General features: G+C 39.3%; 1 protein-coding gene across 1 annotated transcript in view; it reads left to right on the top strand.

Annotated features, from left to right (window-relative positions):
• Positions 1-6725: 6725 nt before the first annotated feature.
• Mat1 (CDK-activating kinase assembly factor) overlaps positions 6726-22765 on the top strand; it is a 36064-nt gene continuing 20024 nt past the window's right edge. Inside the window, exons 1-4 of the mRNA XM_070095622.1 lie at positions 6726-6824; positions 10276-10428; positions 12252-12358; positions 13308-13495. Coding sequence (XP_069951723.1) covers positions 10284-10428; positions 12252-12358; positions 13308-13495 — 440 coding nt within the window. The 5' untranslated portion in view covers positions 6726-6824; positions 10276-10283. The remainder of the gene's footprint in view (positions 6825-10275; positions 10429-12251; positions 12359-13307; positions 13496-22765) is intronic.

The following is a 22765-nucleotide window of genomic DNA, read 5'->3' as shown; positions in this document are numbered from 1 at the left end:
TCAGGTCGATTTCCCATAACCTCTCTGTGCAGGACATACCCTTTAGCTCCGGGACTAATATTGTTGCAAACCTTTGCACTTTCTCTAGTTTCCTTACATGCCTGGCTAGGTGTGGATTCCAAACTGGTGCCGCATACTCCAATATGGGCCTAACGCAGTGTACCGGGTCCTGAACGATTCCTTATTAGGATATCGGAATGCTGTTCTGAGGTTTGCTAGGCGCCCATATGCTGCAGCAGTTATTTGGTTGATGTGCATCTCAGGAGATGTGCCTGGTGTTATACTCACACCAAGATCCTTTTCCTTGAGTTAGGTTTGTAGTCTCTGGCCCCCTAGACTGTACTCCATCTTTGATCTTCTTTGCCCTTCCCCAATCTTCATGACTTTGCACTTGGTGGGGTTGAACTCCAGGAGTCAATTGCTGGACCATGTCTGCAACCTGTCCAGATCCCTGTGTACTTCTGCTTGGTCTTCGTCCGATTGAATTCTCATCAACTTCACATCTGCAAACAAGGATACTTCGGAGTCTGTTCACCAAGAGGAGGGTGTCAGCGTGCCTCGTTGTGCTCCCGGTTTTCTGGTGTTTTCACGGTCGCTCTTACGTGCTAGAACTTTAATTTGTGTCATCAATCCTATACGATATATCCCTCTAGCGCCTGGAACCAATCTTGGGCGGAAAACATTATATACTGAGTCAAAAAAGGAGAATTAGTGTGCACTACCTAGCAGAGTTTACTGCCAGAGGGGAATCATAGGCCTGTGTCCCGTTTGAAAAAAATAATAATAATTGAACTTTGTGTCAGAGGAAAGAAAGTCTCCCTGATAACATTGAGTATACATAGTGTATAGTGTATACTACAGTGGCTCCCTAGTATATTGATGATAAAGGCTAAAGTGTCATTTGAAAACAGGTGAATTTGTAAATGAAGTGATAAGCCTATAGAGGCAGGTGCCAGAAGTCGCCAGAAACTTACCACAGGTCAGCTGTTTTTAATAATCTTCCTGGCCTGCTAGTGTACTCGCATATAATCTAGTGATACCAGTGAATAGCAGAATACAGTGTTGTAGTAGCAACTAACCAGTATTATAATGGTACTTAGTGGAGTGGAGTGACTTTCATTAGTTTCTTTTCTTGAAATACGAGACGTTACTGTGAATTTCATATAACCTGTAGTTACCAACGGTCGCAATATACACAACGAGAAGCAATTATTACTACAGAAAAAGCGCCCTTCCTCCAAAATTTGCACCAGTCAACTATAGTGATAATATAGCATTTATTGTGGTGGAGACGGAAAAAAAAATAGAAAAGCTAGATACAGCGATTGATAAACAAGGAGGTGACCGTTCGTCATTGTAGGAGTGCCAGCAGTCACCGGCTCTTCAACACGCAAGTTATACTTTTGTATCAATCAAATCACATATTACTCGGGTAGATAATTTCCAGTAGATCCTTCTTGTGTTAGCTCAAATCACCGACCAGTATGGTTTAAATAAGTGACCCACTGATCAGATCAGATAGACTGGTCCGAACCCTTGACTGGTCCGAACCCTTGACTGGTCCGAACCCTTGACTGGTCCGAACCCTGGACTGGTTTCAAACGGTTTCGTTGTGCACCACCTAGCAGGTTATTAATAGAATATTCAAGAGGTTGCTAGTAGAATTGCAGTAAATCAACCATTCAAATCATTATGAAGCTGTGTGTAGTCTGTGGTCAGTCAAACAAACGGGCTTCCACATGCATAAATTGTCATTTCTGTGGAAATTGGTGTCACGCCCCTTGTGCAGATATCCAAGAACTAGCTACAAGCAGTATTAAAACAGGGAAGTGTTTTTGGGTATGCCCAAATGAGATAAATCTGTGGACTAAAATCACAAGGGTATTAAAAGAGGTCAACATCAAAGCTGCTTTCATAGAAAACCTGGAAGCTTTCTACAACAGATGGGAACATAAAAAGTCCGGGCTGAATGGTACTGCCCTTGATACTGGCCATGTAGTCAGAAACTGTAAGGCTGGAGATGATATCCTGGTAGTCAGTAAATGGGGGGCTGATAGTGCTGTCCTGGGAGACAGTAATGGGGAAGCTGGAGGTGCTGTCCTGGGAGACAGTAATGGTGAAGCTGGAGGTGCTGTCCTGGGAGACAGTAATGGTGAAGCTGGAGATGCTGTCCTGGGAGACAGTAATGGGGAAGCTGGAGATGCTGTCCTGGGAGACAGTAATGGTGAAGCTGGAGATTTTGTCCAGGTAGTCGGGAATTATACGCAGGAAGGAATACATATAAATGACCTCATAGGGGACAGGAGCCATAGTAGGGAAACAAGTGTAGTCAAAGATAAGATAAAACCAATATTGCAAACTAGAAATACCGCAGGAAATAGCAAACAAGAGGACTCCACTAGCAATAGTGAGGATATATTACCAAAAACAACTGGTGGGAGCTCCATTGTTGGTGCTAGGGAGGATAGAAGTAAGACAGGGAAACATGCACCAACAGGGAATACAGTCACGGAAACCCAAGGCAAACGGAAACCAAGCCTGTTCACATACTATGCACTCGGTATCTGCTGGCATGGGAAATCTGGAAAAACAGATGGGACGTGCAACTATGACCACCCTAGGAAATGCCATGCCCATATGACAACAGGAAAATGCAAACTCCCTTCCTGTAAGCTTTTTCACCCTGAACTGTGTACCTCTTCAGTACAGGAAAGACTGTGCTATAACTTAAATTGCCAGGCATACCATCTAAAGGGGACAAAAAGATACAAAACATCCAGGCCATGGGAAAACCTGGGTAGCCACAGCCACTCAAGAGGGAGAGGTTTTTTAGTGCCAGGAAGAAAAAAAAACTGGCAGGAAATGGCAGAAATCGTACACCAAATCCAGTCATTCCTGGAGTGGAACCACAGTCGATGGCCTCCACTCCAAACCAACAGATACAGATACTAATGCCGGAAAAAAAATCCCCCCCCAGTACCAACAATACCACCAGTCCGATAACATTCTTCTTTGCAAATATACAGGGTCTAAAGCCAGCAACAAACAACAAAATACCTTTCATCCGTGGACTGCTTGCAGAGGCAAAGGCAATGTTCGCGGCTTTCACTGAGACCCACATAAAGGACAACGAAATATGGATCCCAGGTTACAACCTATACAGATGTGACAGAGTGAACAGGCAAAAGGGGGGGGGGTTGGCCTGTACATTGCAGAGTCACTTGTTTGCACAGAACTGCTAAATGCCTCAAATGATGTAGTGGAAGTTTTAGCAGTAAAGGTCGAGAACCAAAACCTAGTCATTGTGATAGTCTACAAGCCTCCGGATGCAACATCCCAGCAATTCCAGGAACAGCTGTTAAAAATTGACCACTGTCTGGAAAACCTTCCAGCTCCTGCACCCAACATCTTGCTCCTGGGGGATTTCAACTTAAGGCACCTAAAATGGAGGAATATAGCAAATAATATTGTTGCAGTAATAACACCAGGAGGCAGCTCTGATGAAAACTCACACTCACGCGAGCTTTTAAATCTCTGCACAAAATTCAATTTAAACCAGCAAATAATAGAGCCTACTAGACTGGAGAATACACTAGACCTCATCTTCACTAACAATGATGATCTGATAAGAAATATCACCATATCAAAAACAATATACTCAGATCACAACATAATTGAGGTTCAGTCATGTATGCGCGGAGCCCCAGACCGACATAATGAGTTTAGTCACGAGGGAGCATTCACCAAATTCAACTTCAATAACAAAAACATAAAGTGGGACCAAGTAAACCAAGTCCTAACCGATATAAGCTGGGAAGATATACTAAGCAACACAGACCCCAACTTATGCCTAGAACAGATTAACTCGGTGGCACTCGATGTATGCACAAGGCTTATTCCTCTAAGAAAAAGGAGGAGTAGATGTAAAACAGAAAGAGACAGGCGCTCCCTTTACAGGCGACGGAAAAGAATAACAGAGCGGCTAAAAGAGGTCAATATATCTGAAATGCGTAGGGAGACACTGGTCAGAGAAATAGCAAGCATCGAACTTAAGCTAAAAGAATCCTTTAGGAGTCAGGAATCGCGGGAAGAACTAAAAGCCATAAATGAAATCGAAAGAAACCCAAAGTATTTCTTCTCCTATGCCAAATCAAAATCGAGAACAACGTCCAGTATTGGGCCCCTACTTAAACAAGATGGGTCCTACACAGATGACAGCAAGGAAATGAGTGAGCTACTCAAGTCCCAATATGACTCAGTTTTTAGCAAGCCGCTAACCAGACTGAGAGTCGAAGATCAAAATGAATTTTTTATGAGAGAGCCACAAAATTTGATTAACACAAGCCTATCCGATGTTATCCTGACGCCAAATGACTTCGAACAGGCGATAAATGACATGCCCAGGCACTCTGCCCCAGGGCCAGACTCGTGGAACTCTGTGTTCATCAAGAACTGCAAGAAGCCCCTATCACGAGCCTTTTCCATCCTATGGAGAGGGAGCATGGACACGGGGGTCGTCCCTCAGTTACTAAAAACAACAGACATAGCCCCACTCCACAAAGGGGGCAGTAAAGCAACAGCAAAGAACTACAGACCAATAGCACTAACATCCCATATCATAAAAATCTTTGAAAGGGTCCTAAGAAGCAAGATCACCACCCATCTAGAAACCCATCAGTTACACAACCCAGGGCAACATGGGTTTAGAACAGGTCGCTCCTGTCTGTCTCAACTATTGGATCACTACGACAAGGTCCTAAATGCACTAGAAGACAAAAAGAATGCAGATGTAATATATACAGATTTTGCAAAAGCCTTCGACAAGTGTGACCATGGCGTAATAGCGCACAAAATGCGTGCTAAAGGAATAACAGGAAAAGTCGGTCGATGGATCTATAATTTCCTCACTAACAGAACACAAAGAGTAGTCGTCAACAGAGTAAAGTCCGAGGCAGCTACGGTGAAAAGCTCTGTTCCACAAGGCACAGTACTAGCTCCCATCTTGTTCCTCATCCTCATATCCGACATAGACAAGGATGTCAGCCACAGCACCGTGTCTTCCTTTGCAGATGACACCCGAATCTGCATGACAGTGTCTTCCATTGCAGACACTGCAAGGCTCCAGGCGGACATCAACCAAATCTTTCAGTGGGCTGCGGAAAACAATATGAAGTTCAACGATGAGAAATTTCAATTACTCAGATATGGTAAACATGAGGAAATTAAATCTTCATCAGAGTACAAAACAAATTCTGGCCACAAAATAGAGCGAAACACCAACGTCAAAGACCTGGGAGTGATTATGTCGGAGGATCTCACCTTCAAGGACCATAACATTGTATCAATCGCATCTGCTAGAAAAATGACAGGATGGATAATGAGAACCTTCAAAACTAGGGAGGCCAAGCCCATGATGACACTCTTCAGGTCACTTGTTCTATCTAGGCTGGAATATTGCTGCACTCTAACAGCACCTTTCAAGGCAGGTGAAATTGCCGACCTAGAAAATGTACAGAGAACTTTCACGGCGCGCATAACGGAGATAAAACACCTCAATTACTGGGAGCGCTTGAGGTTTCTAAACCTGTATTCCCTGGAACGCAGGCGGGAGAGATACATGATTATATACACCTGGAAAATCCTAGAGGGACTAGTACCGAACTTGCACACGAAAATCACTCACTACGAAAGCAAAAGACTTGGCAGACGATGCACCCTCCCCCCAATGAAAAGCAGGGGTGTCACTAGCACGTAAAGAGACCATACAATAAGTGTCAGGGGCCCGAGACTGTTCAACTGCCTCCCAGCACACATAAGGGGGATTACCAACAGACCCCTGTCAGTCTTCAAGCTGGCACTGGACAAGTACCTAAAGACAGTTCCTGATCAGCCGGGCTGTGGCTCGTACGTTGGTTTGCGTGCAGCCAGCAGCAACAGCCTGGTTGATCAGGGGCTGATCCACCAGGAGGCCTGGTCACAGACCGGGCCGCGGGGGCGTCGACCCTCGAAACTCTCTCCAGGTAAACTCCAGGTAAACATATACCAGAAACAGCACCAGTCCTAGGACTGATCCCTGTGGCACCCCGCTCGTTACAGGCGCCCACTCTGACACCTCACCACGTATCATGACTCGCTGTTGTCTTCCTGACAGGTATTCCCTGATCCATTGTAGTGCCTTCTCTGTTATCCCTGCTTGGTTCTCCAGCTTTTGCACAAATCTCTTGTGCTAAACTGTGTCAAACACCTTCTTACAGCCCAAGACAATGCAATCTACCAACCCCTCTCTCTCTCTCCTGTCTCTTGTACTCGCCTGATTCACCTAATTGTGGTTGCAGGGGTCGAGACTCAGCTCCTGGCCCCGCCTCCTCTTGTGATGAAGATGTGGAAGAAAACGCAAGACGGTGATATGGTTATCGTAAATATTGTGAAGGATCCCAAGAAAATCAGCAAAGATCTACAGAGAGATTTGACTTCAGTTTGCGTAAATGATGATTCTTCAACTGCTCGACAAAGTTTCCTTGAAGCTGCCAGAACTACCAGCCAGTAAAGAAGAGATTAACTGCTGTTGTGAAGAAAACACGGCTGCGATGGGCACTCGATCATAAGGGATAGGTGACAGATAAATGAATAAATGGAGTAAAATTATATTTTTAGATGAGCTGTATACCTGAATAAACTTACTTACTTACTTACCCGGTCAAAATATTATTAGGCTGGTAGTCCCTGGTCCAGCCAAACCAAAACAAGTCTTGCGGCTGCACCTCCTTCCTCGCCTCATTTCTGTCTGTTTTCATGTCATATTAAAATTTTTTTATCTGTTTACGGTTAGTACATGTCTCTGTTTAGCATATCTACCCAACTGGATAATTATTACCTTAAATATTTTAGTTTAGGGGGAATTGTGGGTGTGATTTTGTTCACGTCGATTTTCCAGAAGCAACTTCGACTCGTGGTTCTTATTTTGTTTTTATTGTAATTCTGTGAAGGGAGGTTTCTTGATGCTGGTGAGAAGCTCTTGATTTCAAAAAAGGTTTCTTTTAGGTATATAGGGATATGATTAGGGGAAAAGATAGGCCTATGTAAAACTGTCTTAGGTCATCTTAGGCTCAATGGAAATAAATCACTGACTTTTTTGGGGGTTATTCTAGGTAATTTACATATGTGTTACTATGTATGATAATTTATGTAATTGTATTTATGTTTACCTGTGCCTAAATTGCTTACTAGCTTATTGTCAGTGATAATCCAATGGAAATAAGTCACACTTTAAAATTTTAGGTTATCTTGGTGGGTAATTTACACATATATTACTATGTATGATAATTTATGTAACTATTTATGTGTACCTGTGCCTGAATAAACTTACTTTCATTTCTTTATGCGGTACAAATAATGTACTTGATTTCTTATACAGTTAACTACAATTATATGTACAGTAAGAAAGATAATGAACAAATGGTACGGTTACAAAAGTATGATTTATTATTTCTAACTAATACAATTTGTGATGCTTATTTCCTCTCTGTTTTTACACAGGAAGATTGTGGAAATCGGTAATTATATAGGTCAGGAGGAATGTAAGTTAAGGTCTTCAATAGATCACTATAAGTGGTCATCTTGCCAGATAATTGGAAAATGGCACACACTATCTATTTAGAAAATGGGAGATAGATACTTAGCTTCAATTTTAGTTTATTGAGGAACAGGTACACATAAGTACAGTTTTCATACATTAGTGTAAATTACCAAGGATAACCCAAAAAAAGTCAGTGACTTATTTCCAGTGGGTAAACTTATGGAATCAGTAATTACAGAGGGAATTCTAAGCCACCTTCAAAGATATAAATTGATCATTGGCATAGTTTTTTCAAAGGAACATTCTTGCCTTTAAAATTTACTCACTTTTTTCCAAAGATTTTTGAGGTGGTGGATAATAATATTGAATGTGATATTGTGTATAGGTACTTCAGTAAGGCTTTTGATAGAGTTTTCCACAGGTAACTGCTGAAGAAAGTGGTGGCATATGAATTAGGAGGGAAAATTATCTCTTGGATCGAGGCATGGTTGACCAGTAGACAGTTAAAAATTTGCATGCACAACTGAATGTCACCCATCTCTGTACAAACATTGTATCATGCTGAAATAAATTATTATTATATTATTATTATTATTACAGCCTCTCCTCACTTAACGACGGGGTTCCATTCCTAAGACCATGTCGGTAAATGAATTGTCACTAAGTGAGGAGCATACTATAATGGTAGTGAATTTGTGTCAAATATCTTTGATATTGTTTTAATGTCGCCTTTGCACCATTTATAACATTTCTGGTACATATGCGTATTTTTAAATGTTTATACAGCTGTGTACTGTGTATTGTAATGAACAGAATAGAGGAAATCAGCTCTAATATACATTATTTAGGTATGCATACTGGTCAAAGAGCCCGTCATTAGTCCGAAGCATTGGTAAGTGAGTACATTGCTAAGTAAGGAGAGGCTGTATTATTACAGTGAATATTGAGGGAGACCTGTATTATTATTATTATTATTATTATTATTAGCTCAACAAACTGGCTGTATCCCACTGAGGCAGGGTGGCTCAAAAGGAAAAACTAAAGTTTCTTCTCTTAAATTTAGGAATGTATACAGAAGAAGGGGTTACTAGCCCCTTGCTCTTGGCATGTTAGTTACCTCTTACGACACTTATGACTTACAGAGGAAGAATTCTGGTCCACTTCCCCATGGAGAATTATTATTATTATTATTTAAGTGGAGACTTGTTATGAGTGGTGTTCCACTGGAGTCAGTATTGGGCCCCGTGTTGTTCACAGTCTACATAAATGACATAGATGGGGGAATAAATAGCAACTTAAACAAGTTTGCTGATGATGTTGAAGTAGGTCATGAAATAAATTCTGTTGAGGAGCGTAGAGTGTTACAGGATGATCTGGATTGGAGAGTGGCAGATGCAGTTTAATGTAGACAAGTGTAAGGATTAATCATGCAAAAACAAAACAGAAAATAACCATGGGACTTATAATAAACTAAATAATGTAGATCTCATTCAATCAGTATTTGAAAAACATTTTTTTTTTAGTTAGCAGTAATCTAAAACCAAGATATCAGTGTATAAGCATTTACTTTATTGACTTCACATCAAGAAGTATAAATAATAGGAATCCTCAGGTTATACATCAACTTTATGTACCCTTGGTAAGGCCTCATTTAGATTATGCTGCTCAGTTCTCATCTCTGTATTACAGAATAGACATGAATACACTGAAACACATGCAGCAAAGAATGATCCCCATATGAGTAATCTTTCCTCTGAATTTTTGCTCTGGAAAAGCATAGATTTAAGGAAGAGATGATTGAGGTGTACAGATGGAAAACAGGAATAAACATAAGGGATATATATAATGCACTGAAAATATCTAACCAAGACTGGACTTGCAGCAATAGATTCACCTTAGAAAAGCTACAGGAAAGTGTTTGTTGGTATCATTAAAGAGAAAATTTTGAGTAGCTTTTACTAAAAATAAATTGGCAGGTCCATGAATGGGTGTGAGCTGCATCTGCTTAGTATGGGTCAATATAACTAATACGTACAGTGTTCTGCCATTCTTATGTTTTTATAAGAATAGTGGAGCACTGCAGTAGTCTACTGCCCATTTTGTTCAGGCCCTACTCACAACCACTCATAACATAAGAGATGCAAAATTAAATACATGTATGCTGTTCAGATAGTAGCTAGATTAAGTCAGATCAAGCTGGGTTAGATGTTTCTCAGCATTTAGAGTATACCTCTGCATTCTTAGAAATTCACCTGCAGTACATACTGCTTCAGTCTGTATTTGTTAGATCATTTATTATCTTGATGCTTCTGTGTTACTATTAATATTCTCAGGTAGAAATTTCACTTAAATTTCAATGATTAACTCAACTCTTGAACTTCATTTAATATTTATCACTTTATTTTTTTGGATGTATAATATTATACTGTAAACTGAGACAAATTGATAAAGTTGTAGGCATACTGGTAATATTAGTCCTAACTTTAGACTGCCAAAAAATGCTATGTTTAACTAGGGGCTTTACCTAGTAAGATATATACTGTTTACATACTATTATAACACTAATGTATCTTCTTGAGAAATAAGGTTATTTGGTCATACCCAAAACTCCAACATTCCAGGATGTTCCTTTCCTTTTGAAATTAAATTTTCAAGGAGGAATTGAATAAATTTATACATGTATTGATATTATTTTTTAGGAAACAAGATGGGGGACTATTATGATGCATCGTACGAAATCCAGTGTCCATCGTGCAGATGCACAAAATATCGTAATCCACAGATGAAATTAATGGTCAATGTATGTGGCCACCCACTGTGTGATTCATGTGTTCAGATGTACTTTATAAAAGGTAAGAAACTGATTTTGGTCTATTATAATTTCTGTTTTTTTGGGGTATTTTTCTGTATTGTGCAGTATTTTTTTTTTTTACACAGTCTTTACAGGCTTCTTATTTATTCTATATTTTTTGCTTAATCACTGGTACATTTAATTGTAAGCAAGCAAGGGAAAAAAATACAAATGCAGTTAGGTAAAGGTAAAGAAAATAGAATGAGAATGGAACATGGTGATGACCCTGCAGGGAAGGGAAGAGTGATTGCAGGAGTCAGTGAAAGTTGATGGGAGAGAGAAACAGAAACAGGTCAAGGGAAAAAGTGATGGGAGAGAGAAAGGGAAAGAAAGCCAGAGAATCGGTAAGGGGAAAAGGTAATGAGATAATCAGGTTCTGGTGAAGTCATGACTGTTAACAGTGTTGTCTGTGAGTGGAGAAAAGGTCAGTGACGAATTTACACCAAAAAAAAAAATATTATAAGTCAGTACAATGTAAGCATCTGTAGTGGGATTTTGATAGTACAGTGGTACCTTGACTTACAAGTTTAATTTGTCCTGTGACCGAGCTCGTAACTCAATTTGCTCTTATATCAAATCAATTTTCCTCATTGAAATTATGTAATTGAAATGCCATTAATCCATTCCAGTGGAATTCCTGGCTCTCAGGAGGCAGGAGAAAATACTTCAGTATAACGGTAATATCAACTCTCTGGCTTATTTATCTATCACAATTGATCTACTATGACATAATAAACAATATAAATAACATAGGAACATGATATATACATGTACTCTAGAATGAATAAAATACGTATGTCATTATGTGACGAATGGTGGCAGCCACTACCAAGGTTAAAATAATTATCGCTCTTACCATATCTTCTCATTCTTGCCCTTTTGAGGTCTTATTATAAGAGAAAACTGTGTGTTTGTGAGGCTAACTGCACTAGATCACTAGTTTCATAAGGAGAACACTGAAACAAAAGTGATTTTCTCATGTTTTTCCATGATTTCATGCTTTAATTCAATGGACATCATCCTCCTCCTCCTCTTCTCAGCACTGTCCTTTGCACTTAATTTCGTAGGACCCATGGTTAGAAAAAAAGAAATTTGGCAAAATAACTGCACAAAAAGCACAAAACACTGGGATGCTGGGCAGATGCTGTGGTGTTTGCTGCGCCAACTAGTGACAGAGTATCTGAAGCTCACTTGTAACTCGGATTTTGGCTCACAACTCAAAGCAAAAAATCAACCGAGCGACAGCTCATAACTCAGAAAACTCATAAGTTGGGGTACTCGTAAGTCAATGTACCGCTGTATTTTTTCTTCCTTTAGGCTCCCTATTTCAGTTTAAAATAATTATAAGCCATCTACTGCAGAATTTTTGTTGGCCCTGTAGTAGTGATTACATTCCAGGAGAATGGTATTCTTAAAATATTTTTCATGTAAAATTATGGCCACATTTGTATGGTTGAATTATTTTTTAGTAATATTTTGTTAATGAGTTTTAAGGTTTTTGTATTCTGTATTAATTGGAGTATTTTAATTACAAAATGTTTGTTAAGAATAAGTTACATGTATTATCTTATGGTATTATCTCCAGGACTTGACTTCTGGAAGTGAGAAGTACAGTGCCTATACCCTGAAGGAGGGATGGGGATATTGCAGTCTGCAGGGGCATCTGAACTGTAGTATCTGCATGCCTCTGACAAGACAGCGATGGTGAAAGTGTTTCTTCTTTTTCAGGTCTCCTAGCCTCAGTGGGAGACAGCCATTGTGCTAAAAAAAAAGAAACACACATGTAGGCCTGAGAGGTTTTAATCAATATTTTCTTGATTGCAGAATCTGGTCAGTGTCCTGAATGTGATATGGTACTTAAACGGTCGAAATTTCGAGTCCAGTTATTTGAAGATCCATTAGTAGAGAAAGAGATTGATATACGCAGAAAGGTATGTGTGTGGAGCAGTACTATAATTAAAGAAGGCAAAATGTAGGTTATAGAGACACACAACTCGTATAATTTATTCAGCAACATATTCCCACTTCCAGTTACATTATGTTTGTTTTCTAGATCGTGTGCTACATTAGTGAGATGTTTATTAGCAGCTCATAAGTATTACATTTTGTGTTTTGACAGGAATGTCACAAAAATATAACTTTAAGAAAATGTAACTCTAGAACAGACTGTTTGGCTGGATGCCTCTGTTTTGGAGTCCATAAAACCTAACTCATTCCAGAGAGTTTTAGGTATTTGAAAGATGAGCTTAAAAATCACATCCTGGTAGATCTTGGAATTAAAATCAATTCAAGTTGGCTGTCTTGTGATATTTAATTTTCTTTTGTAGTTAAAGCCAGTTATTGTATGTTATAAGCCTTTCGGAGAAACTTCTCTTTCATTCACTATACCAATATTTTCACTGGGTGCAGTAAATAGCTCTGGGTGTTTAATACATTCAATTAAGATGGTCTTCTTCATGCAGTGTTGCTACATGCTTGTACATGTTACCTGCAGGTTGATGCTAGTACAGTTTACTAGTGTTTAGCTTGTACTCATAAATTTGCTAAGAGAGCCGCTTGGTATCTTTGCTCTTCAGTGTATTTTGTAGTTGCAAATCGTAACATATTATTTTATGTACAGTTGTAGGGACACTCTCAGTATTAATGGGTGATTTTTCCTGGAGTACCCAGCTTTAGTTTTTTGTTACATAGTTAGGATCTTGTTAAAATAGTTGTGACCACACTAAAATAGTTGTTCCCACATTAAAATGGCTGTTCCCACACTAAAATAGTTGTGGCCACATTACAAGAGCATGACCCCTAATACAGTAGTAAGACCAGAGGCCCCACAGCGTAATAGTGAGGCCAGAAGCAACTGTAGCTTCTTTATTAACATTTCAGGTCATTAAGATATATAACATGAATGAAGAGGACTTCCCCACAGTAGAAGAGTGGAACAAGTACCTGGAAGAGATAGAAGAAATAGTTTACAACATCACTAATGACATCAACCGTCCGGAGATGGAGAAGAAAATGGAAAACTATGAGAAGATGCATAAGAATGACATTAGGAAGAACTATATTAAAAAGTAAGATGCACAAGAATAATATTAGAACTTTATTAAAAAGTAAAATGCACAAGAATGATATTGTGAAGTAAGATCATAAATGGATTGATAAGCCTACTAGAAGGCTATATCTCATTTTTTTTCATGGGGAAATGCTATATGGCACTTGGGGAATAGGAGGCAATCAAATTTGATCCTTAATGTTGGTGAAAGCTCTTGATCACTGGATCAAGAGCCTTCACCAGCATCAAGAAGCCTTCCTTGGAGGAAGTAAGATGAATTTGTTGTGTGTGTGTTGTTACATACTCCTTGATGTTAATAATAATTATAATAGTGGGAGATGACCGACTTGTTGAAAAAAAAAAAAAAAAAAAAATTCTTAGAAGCTACATCTGTATTACAAAGCTTTCTTCTACAGAAAAACCCATAGATATACAATGCTTTTTCAGGCAAACTTAAGAGTACAGTGGAACCTCGTTTTTCGGCCGTAATCCGTTCCAGAAGGTCGGCCTAAATTCAAAGCAATATTTCCCGTAAGAATTAATGTAAAAACAATTAATCCTTTCCAGGCACCCAAAAATATTCCTAAAAAATACATTTTTTAAAGATTAATTATAGTTTTACATACACAAAACAATGAGAACTAAATAAAATAAATTAAGAACATTTAAATCACTATTACATGCCTTTATTGAAGACTCTTGTTGGCTTATGGGAGAAAGGGAGGGAGGATTATTGTTTGGAAGGGGAATTCCTCTCCATGAGGACTTTAGGTATCAAATCCCTCTCTCGAGCTACTTCCCTTCTTTATCTTTTAATGCCACTAGGACCAGCTTGACTGTCACTGGACCCCTGTTGCACAAAATAACTCTCCAGAGTGCTCTGTTTCTGGCATCTCTTTAAGATTTCCCTAAAATGGGACAAGGTTTTATCACTGAACGTGTTGCAGACATGGCTTGTTTTAGGTTGGTCAGGGTGATATTTCTCGACAAAAGTTTGCACTTCATTCCACTGCACAAATGTTCTTAATCACTGAAGAAGGCACATCCTTCCCTCTCACTTCCTCCTCCTCCTCTGAAGCAAGTTCCTCAGCTGTGGTCTGTTGCTGTTCCAGTTGAAGGTGGTACAGCTCTTCAGTGGTTAACTCTTCCCTGTAGTCCTCCACCAACTTTTCCACATCCAACCCTATGGACTTCCCTAGTGCCACAGTAGATTCTACAACAGGCAGAGGGTCGACAGGGTCAGTGTCAGCCTCAAACCCTTCAAAATCCTTCTTGAGGACACAGTCTGGCCACAGTTGTCTCCAAGAAGAGTTCAAAGTCCTGGAAGTCACTTCCTGCCAAGCCTTACCTATAAGGCTTGTTCAATGGAGGATATTGAAGTGATTCCTCCAGAATTCTCTTAGGGTCAGTTCAGTGTCCAAGGTCACTTCAAAGCACTTTTGAAACACTGCTTTTGTGTAGAGTTTTTGAAGTTAAAAATGACCTGCTGGTCCATGGGCTGGATGAGAGGAGTGGTCTTAGGAGGCAAGAACGTCTCTGTTATAAAATGGAAATCCCTAGACAATTGGTCTTCCAAGTTTGGAGGGTGAGCAGGAGCAATGCTGGTGAGGGGCTCTTGATCTAGGGAATTGGATCTGTGCTCCAGTTCCCTGAATTAAGCCTGAATACCTTCCACATCCTCCCCACAGGTGCTACATAATCCTACGGGTTTAGTGCTCCCCCTTGATTATAATAATAATAATGAGCAGGAGCATTGTCCTTTACCAGGAGGCACTTGAGTGGCAATTTATTTTCCAAGAGGTATTTTTTCAAACTCAGGCCAAACATTTCATGGACTCAGTCAATGAAAAGTTGCCTCGTGACCCATGCCTTATGATTAGCTTTCCACATCACACACAATTTACTCTTGATGACATTGTTTTTCTTGAAAACACTGGGATTTTTAGAGTGATACACCAGTTAAGGCTTCACTTTGAAATCCCCACTAACGTTAGCACAGAACAAGAGAGTTAGCCTCTCTTTCATAGGCTTGTGTCCTGGCAGTGCCTTTTCCTCCTCCATGATGTAGGTCCTCTTTGACATTTTCTTCCAAGAGAGGCCTGTTTCGTCACAATTGAACACTTGCTGGGGTTGGAATTCCTCAGTCTCTACTTACCCCTTGCATTCCTGCACAAATTTTTCAGCTGCATTTTAACTTGCAGCCTCACCATGCCTTACAACATCGTGTATGCCACTACACTTCTTAAATCTCTCAAACCAGCCTCTGTTGGCCTTAAATTCACTAACATCATCACTGGTACCAGGCACTTTCTTTACGAGATCCGCATGCCTTTTCACAAATGATCATCTCTGAAACACCATCTCCCGCTAACTGTTTTTCCCTGATCCACAACAAGAACTTCTCCACATCTTCATTTGTTTGTGATCTCTTTTTTGTTAACATGTTTACCCCTTTCGCCACATCAGCTTCCTTGATTTGTTCTTTCTTTGCCAGGATAGAAGTGATTGTTGATTAGTTTTTGCCATACATCCTGGCAAGTTTCAGCACCCGCAGACCACTCTTATATTTTTCTATTACTTCCTTCTTAAATTCCATCGTGTTTCTCACTTTCTTTACCAAAGGAAGTCTACTAGGAACTTTCTTGGAGCCCATGGTGACTTAGTTCACAGTCGCACTTAATAAAAACCACCGAAAATAATGGATTTTAACTAAATGTTTGGATGAATATACGGAGTGTATGCTCACTCACTGACAGACAAAAGGAGACTGACTCGCCTATGTGCGGTATCCTGGTGGGAGGTGAGCTGATGCATCTAATATGAACAATATACGAGGCAACGGCCGAAATATGGAGGAAAATTTCCGCCAAAAACATGGCCTAAATATGAATCAGCCAATAAACGCAGCTACCGAAAAACAAGGTTCTACTGTAAATCTAATAGAACGTAATTTTTTTAACACACTGGCAATCTCCCACTGAGACAGGGTGACTTTAAAAAGGAGAAACACTTCTTTTTACATTTGGTAATTTATACAGGAGAAAGGGTTACTAGTCCCTTCTTCCTGGGATTTTAATTGCCTCTGCAACACACTTGGTTTATGGAGGAAGGATTCTTTTTCCACTTCCCCACGAATATGAAAAGAAATAAGAACAAGAACTATTATGAAAACTCAGATGAGTGTGTATACATGCATGTGTAGTGTGACCTCAGTGTAAGAAGAAGTAGCACAATGTACCTGTTATCCTGCATATGGAATAAAATATTTTATTTTTTAACGCGAGTCATTTGAAATAGAAGAAATGAAAATTTTCTTCTTTTTATATTTGGTAATTTATATGGGAAGAGGAGTTACTAGCCCTTGCTCCCAGCATTTTAGTCACTTCTTCCGACATGCATGCCTTATGGAGGAAGAATTCTTCCCAGTTTCCCCTTGGAGTAAAAAAACCACAAATATGAATATGAAAGATAATATTTTTTTTTTTTTTAACACACTGGCCGATTCCCACCAAGGCAGGGTGGCCTGAAAAGAAAAACTTTCATCATCATTCATTCCATCACTGTCTTGCCAGAGGGGTGCTTTACACTACGGTTATGAAACTGCAACATTAACACCCCTCCTTCAGAGTGCAGACACTGTACTTCCTATCTCCAGGACTCAAGTTCGACCTTCCAGTTTCCCTGAATCCCTTCATAAATGTTACTTTGCTCACACTCCAACAGCACATCAATTATTAAAAACAATTTGTCTCTATTCACTCCTATCAAATACGCTCACGCATGCTTGCTGGAAGTTCAAGCCCCTCGCACACAAAACCACCTTTACCCCCTCCCTCCAACCCTTCCTAGGCCGACCCCTACCCCGCCTTCCCTCCACTACAGATTTATACACTCTCGAAGTCATTCTGTTTTGTTCCATTCTCTGCATATGTCCGAACCACCTCAACAACCCTTCCTCAGCCCTCTGGATAATAGTTTTGGTAATCCCACACCTTCTCCTAATTTCCAAACTACAAATTCTCTGCATTATATTCACACCACACATTGCCCTCAGACATGACATCTCCACTGCCTCCAGCCTCCTCCTCATTGCAACATTCATCACCCATGCTTCACACCCATACAGGAGTGTTGGTACAACTATACTCTCATACATTTATTTATTTATTTATTAATTTGAACATGATACAGAGAAGTACAAAGGAATACAGTTATTAAAGTGCAACATGCCAAAGCCCCTTGTATGCGGAGCATTATGGGCAGGCTTAAAATTAACTTAAGATTAACTAAGCAATGATATATTCAGTGGTAAAAACATTATTGTAAACAGATAACAATTTAGCACAAATGAGTATTACAAAGACAGGTCATATGGTCATTTACTGTGTTGCTGTGCATTCAGTAGAATGGAGTATTCTGTTAGGTAATGTAATTAAAAAATAACAAAGTTTGATTGGGTCACAGGTTAGACATATATGAGATACAATAATGAGAAACAATTTATGAGATACAATTATTCAGTATTTATTTAGTTGTGGGTGAGTAAGTGATTTTTGAGAAGAGACTTGAATTTATAAACAGACAGTGTTTCTTTTATATTCACAGGTAATGAATTCCAGATTTTAGGGCCTTTTATGTGCATTGAGTTTTTGCATAGCGTGAGATGGACACGAGGAACATCAAAGAGCGATCTGTGCCTTGTGTTATGGTCATGTGTTCTGTTGAGGTTGGTAAGGAGACATTTGAGGGGATGGTTTATATCAGAGTTAAGTGTTCTATGTATGTAGTAGGTGCAGTAATAAGTATGGATGTTTTGTATGGTGAGTAGGTTTAGAGTTTTGAATATTGGTGGAGTGTGCTGCCTGTAGTGGGAATTTGTTATCATTCTGACTGCAGCCTTTTGTTGGGTAATTAGTGGTCTGAGATGGTTTATTGTTGTTGAGCGCCATGCACAAATTCCATAGGTGAGATAGGGGTAAATAAGTGAGTGATATTGGGCCAGGAGGGCTGACTGTGGAGCATAGTACCGTATCTTCGATAGTATGCCTACGTTCTTGGAATTTTTTTTGGAAATTTGTTGTATATGTGTTTTAAATTTGAGTCTATTATCAAGGTGGATTCCTAAGAATTTTCCCTCTGTGAGTTTTGTGATAGGTGATCCGTTTATCATTATGTTAAGAGGGACATCTGTAGCTCTGTTACCAAACTGAATGAAGTAGGTTTTGTCAATGTTTAGAGTGAGTTTGTTAGTCCTCATCCAGGTAGATATTTTCTGTAATTCGGTATTTACAGTATTGGCTAGCGTGACTGGGCTCGGGTGAGAGAAGATGTATGTAGTGTCATCTGCAAATAGTGTGGGTTTGAGTAGTTGCGATGCATTTGGTAGGTCATTTATGTGTATTAGAAAGAGAAGAGGGCGTAGGACACTTCCCTCTGGGACACCAACTGTATTTGGCTGTGCGGAAGAGTTTGCCCCATTTGTGTACGCATATTGGCTTCTGTTGCTGAGGTATGACTTTAGGTAGTGCCCTCTTATACCATAGTGCGACAATTTTGTGTGGAGCAAGTCATGGTCAACTGTATCAAAAGCTTTACATAAGTCAATGAAGTTCCCCAGCGGGACTTCTTTTTTCTCTATTGCAGTGTATATATGTTCTAGCATGTGTATAATAGCATCATTAGTATTTTTATTAGGCCTGAACCCAAATTGACAGGGGTTGAGTATGTTGTGGGAGATGAGGTAGGAATAGATTCGCTTATGAATTAATTTTTTGAAAATTTGAGAGAGAGGGTGTAAGTTGGATATTGACCTATAGTTATTCAAGTCTGTCTGGTCTCCTTCTTTATGGATCGGGGTGACCCTTGCTATTTTGAGAACTGTAGGAAAGGTAGAGGATTCTATGGATTTGTTAAAGAGTGTTGCAGTGATTGGTGATAGCACTTTTGATGCTTTTTTGTATATAAAGGGTGGTAAGGTATTTAAATCTCCTGTCTTGTTTTTTAGTGTGTTGATAATAAAGGAGACTTCAGTAGGGTTAGTCGGAGCTAGGAACAGTGTATTCGGGTAGTTGCCAGTGAGGTAGTCATTGGGTGGAGTATCTGAGCTTGGGATTTTATTGGCAAGGTTTTTTCCTATAGTGGAGAAGAAATCATTGAGTCTGTTTGCTGTTTCAGTTGGTGGGAGTTGGGGTTCATCTGGTTTTGTTAATTCAATTTTGCTATTTTGTGATATCTTTTTTGTTCCTAGAATTTCTGATAGGGTTTTCCAGGTCTTTATTATATCACCTCGTAAGTTGGATAATCTGTTCTCATAATACAATTTTTTAGCCCTTCTTATCAGGCTGGTTAGGATTGACGAGTAACGTTTTGTTTGGTCTCTGGTTATGTGACCCATTCTGTACTGTTTTTCGTATAGGTGCTTTGTATTTATGGATTTGAGGATGCTGGGTGTTAGCCAGGGACTGTTCAGTCTCTTAGCTGTCATCTGTTTAGTTTTTTTAGGGCAGTGCTTGTTATAGAGGTATTGGGTCTTTTTTAGAAAATTATTAATACATTCATCAATATCTGTATAGATTTCTAGCTCAGTGTGCCAGTCAATGTTTGTCACTGCTGCTGTGAAGTTATTAATGGCTGCCTCATTGTGAAGTCTGAAAGTGACTTTAGTAGTGTCTTGGGGTAATTTGCCAATATTTGTTATAAGGAAGGTAGGGTAGTGGTCTGTGGTATTATCTGTGATTATGCCTGATTTTAAAGGGGATATGGTGTTGGTCCAGATGTGGTCTAGTAGGGAAACATTAGTCTCTGTAACTCTTGTAGGTTTTGTTATTGTTGGTAGCAACATGCAGTTACTTATAGTGTTTGTGAATTCAGTAACGTGTGGGTCCTGGTCTTGCAGGAGATTTATATTGAAGTCACCTGAGAGTAGTAAGTGATCTTTGTTCATGCGTGCATCAGTTATCATACTTCCTAGGTTTTCACTAAAACGGCTAATGTTTGACTGTGGTACTCTGTAGATGTTTATCACTGTGAGAGGTTTTTGTAGGTATTTGGATTTGAATTTAGCTATTATATATTCCCCATGCTCATCCCTTGTGCAAGTATTAGTGATACATTCTAGTTGGTCTGAGTAGTATATAGCTGTGCCACCCCCTTGTTGGTCTGGCCTACAGTTGTGTATGGCTGTGTAACCAGGAATGGCATCGACATCTGTAGTATCAGGCTTTAGCCAGGTTTCGGTGAGAGTAATGATGGATATACTGGCATGCAGGGAATTTAGTAATGCTATGTCATCGTAATGTTTGCTTAATGATCTGATATTGTAGTTAAAGACAGTTATGTTGTTGTTGGCTCTGAGAAGTGCCTTTGATTGTTCTTCTGTGTAGTAATTACAGTTACTGTTTGATTCATTTAAGTCATTCAATAAGAGGTTGGTATCAGGATCAGTGCTTGTTATCATAAGATTTATAGTGAATCTATAGTTAGAATTACATATAAGACAAAGTAAATATTCTAAAGCTATAAAATAGCACCTGAATTATTTTAACAAATGTAAAAAATTGAGGTAAGGTAGTTCTTTAAAGCTAAAATAAAGGAGACAATATAAAAGGGACTAAAAAAATTTGTGGTGAACAAATAAAGTGGTAATCAAATAAATGAGCTAGGGAATATAATGGCAAATTAGTGAACTTATTATACTTTAGCACCTGAGAATAGGACCTTAATTATTTTAAAAATTGTGAATATATAAACTAAGGTTGTTATATAAAGTTAAAATAAAGGAGAAAATATGTAAGGGACTAAATTAAATAATGGTAAACAAAATTAAATTGACAGATAGTCACTATGATATAATATTGATTTGGGAGTAAGATCTGATTTGTTATATATAATAAGTTGAGCAATTTATTGTACTATAAAAAGTAAAAAGTGAGATTAACAAGTTAAGAAAGCCTAGAGAACAAATGGATTTGTCAGTTAAAAATAGGAGAGGAGAGTTATTAAATGGAGAGTTAGAGGTATTGGGAAGATGGAGGGAATATTTCGAGGAATTGTTAAATGTTGATGAAGATAGGGAAGCTGTGATTTCGTGTATAGGGCAAGGAGGAATAACATCTTGTAGGAGTGAGGAAGAGCCAGTTGTGAGTGTGGGGGAAGTTCGTGAGGCAGTAGGTAAAATGAAAGGGGGTAAGGCAGCCGGGATTGATGGGATAAAGATAGAAATGTTAAAAGCAGGTGGGGATATAGTTTTGGAGTGGTTGGTGCAATTATTTAATAAATGTATGGAAGAGGGTAAGGTACCTAGGGATTGGCAGAGAGCATGCATAGTTCCTTTGTATAAAGGCAAAGGGGACAAAAGAGAGTGCAAAAATTATAGGGGGATAAGTCTGTTGAGTGTACCTGGTAAAGTGTATGGTAGAGTTATAATTGAAAGAATTAAGAGTAAGACGGAGAATAGGATAGCAGATGAACAAGGAGGCTTTAGGAAAGGTAGGGGGTGTGTGGACCAGGTGTTTACAGTGAAACATATAAGTGAACAGTATTTAGATAAGGCTAAAGAGGTCTTTGTGGCATTTATGGATTTGGAAAAGGCGTATGACAGGGTGGATAGGGGGGCAATGTGGCAGATGTTGCAAGTGTATGGTGTAGGAGGTAGGTTACTGAAAGCAGTGAAGAGTTTTTACGAGGATAGTGAGGCTCAAGTTAGAGTATGTAGGAAAGAGGGAAATTTTTTCCCAGTAAAAGTAGGCCTTAGACAAGGATGTGTGATGTCACCGTGGTTGTTTAATATATTTATAGATGGGGTTGTAAGAGAAGTAAATGCGAGGGTCTTGGCAAGAGGCGTGGAGTTAAAAGATAAAGAATCACACACAAAGTGGGAGTTGTCACAGCTGCTCTTTGCTGATGACACTGTGCTCTTGGGAGATTCTGAAGAGAAGCTGCAGAGATTGGTGGATGAATTTGGTAGGGTGTGCAAAAGAAGAAAATTAAAGGTGAATACAGGAAAGAGTAAGGTTATGAGGATAACAAAAAGATTAGGTGATGAAAGATTGAATATCAGATTGGAGGGAGAGAGTATGGAGGAGGTGAACGTATTCAGATATTTGGGAGTGGACGTGTCAGCGGATGGGTCTATGAAAGATGAGGTGAATCATAGAATTGATGAGGGAAAAAGAGTGAGTGGTGCACTTAGGAGTCTGTGGAGACAAAGAACTTTGTCCTTGGAGGCAAAGAGGGGAATGTATGAGAGTATAGTTTTACCAACGCTCTTATATGGGTGTGAAGCGTGGGT

Source organism: Cherax quadricarinatus, chromosome 51 (assembly GCF_038502225.1).
Source record: "Cherax quadricarinatus isolate ZL_2023a chromosome 51, ASM3850222v1, whole genome shotgun sequence".
NCBI classification, from domain to species: Eukaryota; Metazoa; Arthropoda; class Malacostraca; order Decapoda; family Parastacidae; genus Cherax; species Cherax quadricarinatus.
This window is presented reverse-complemented; position numbering and strand designations above follow the sequence as displayed.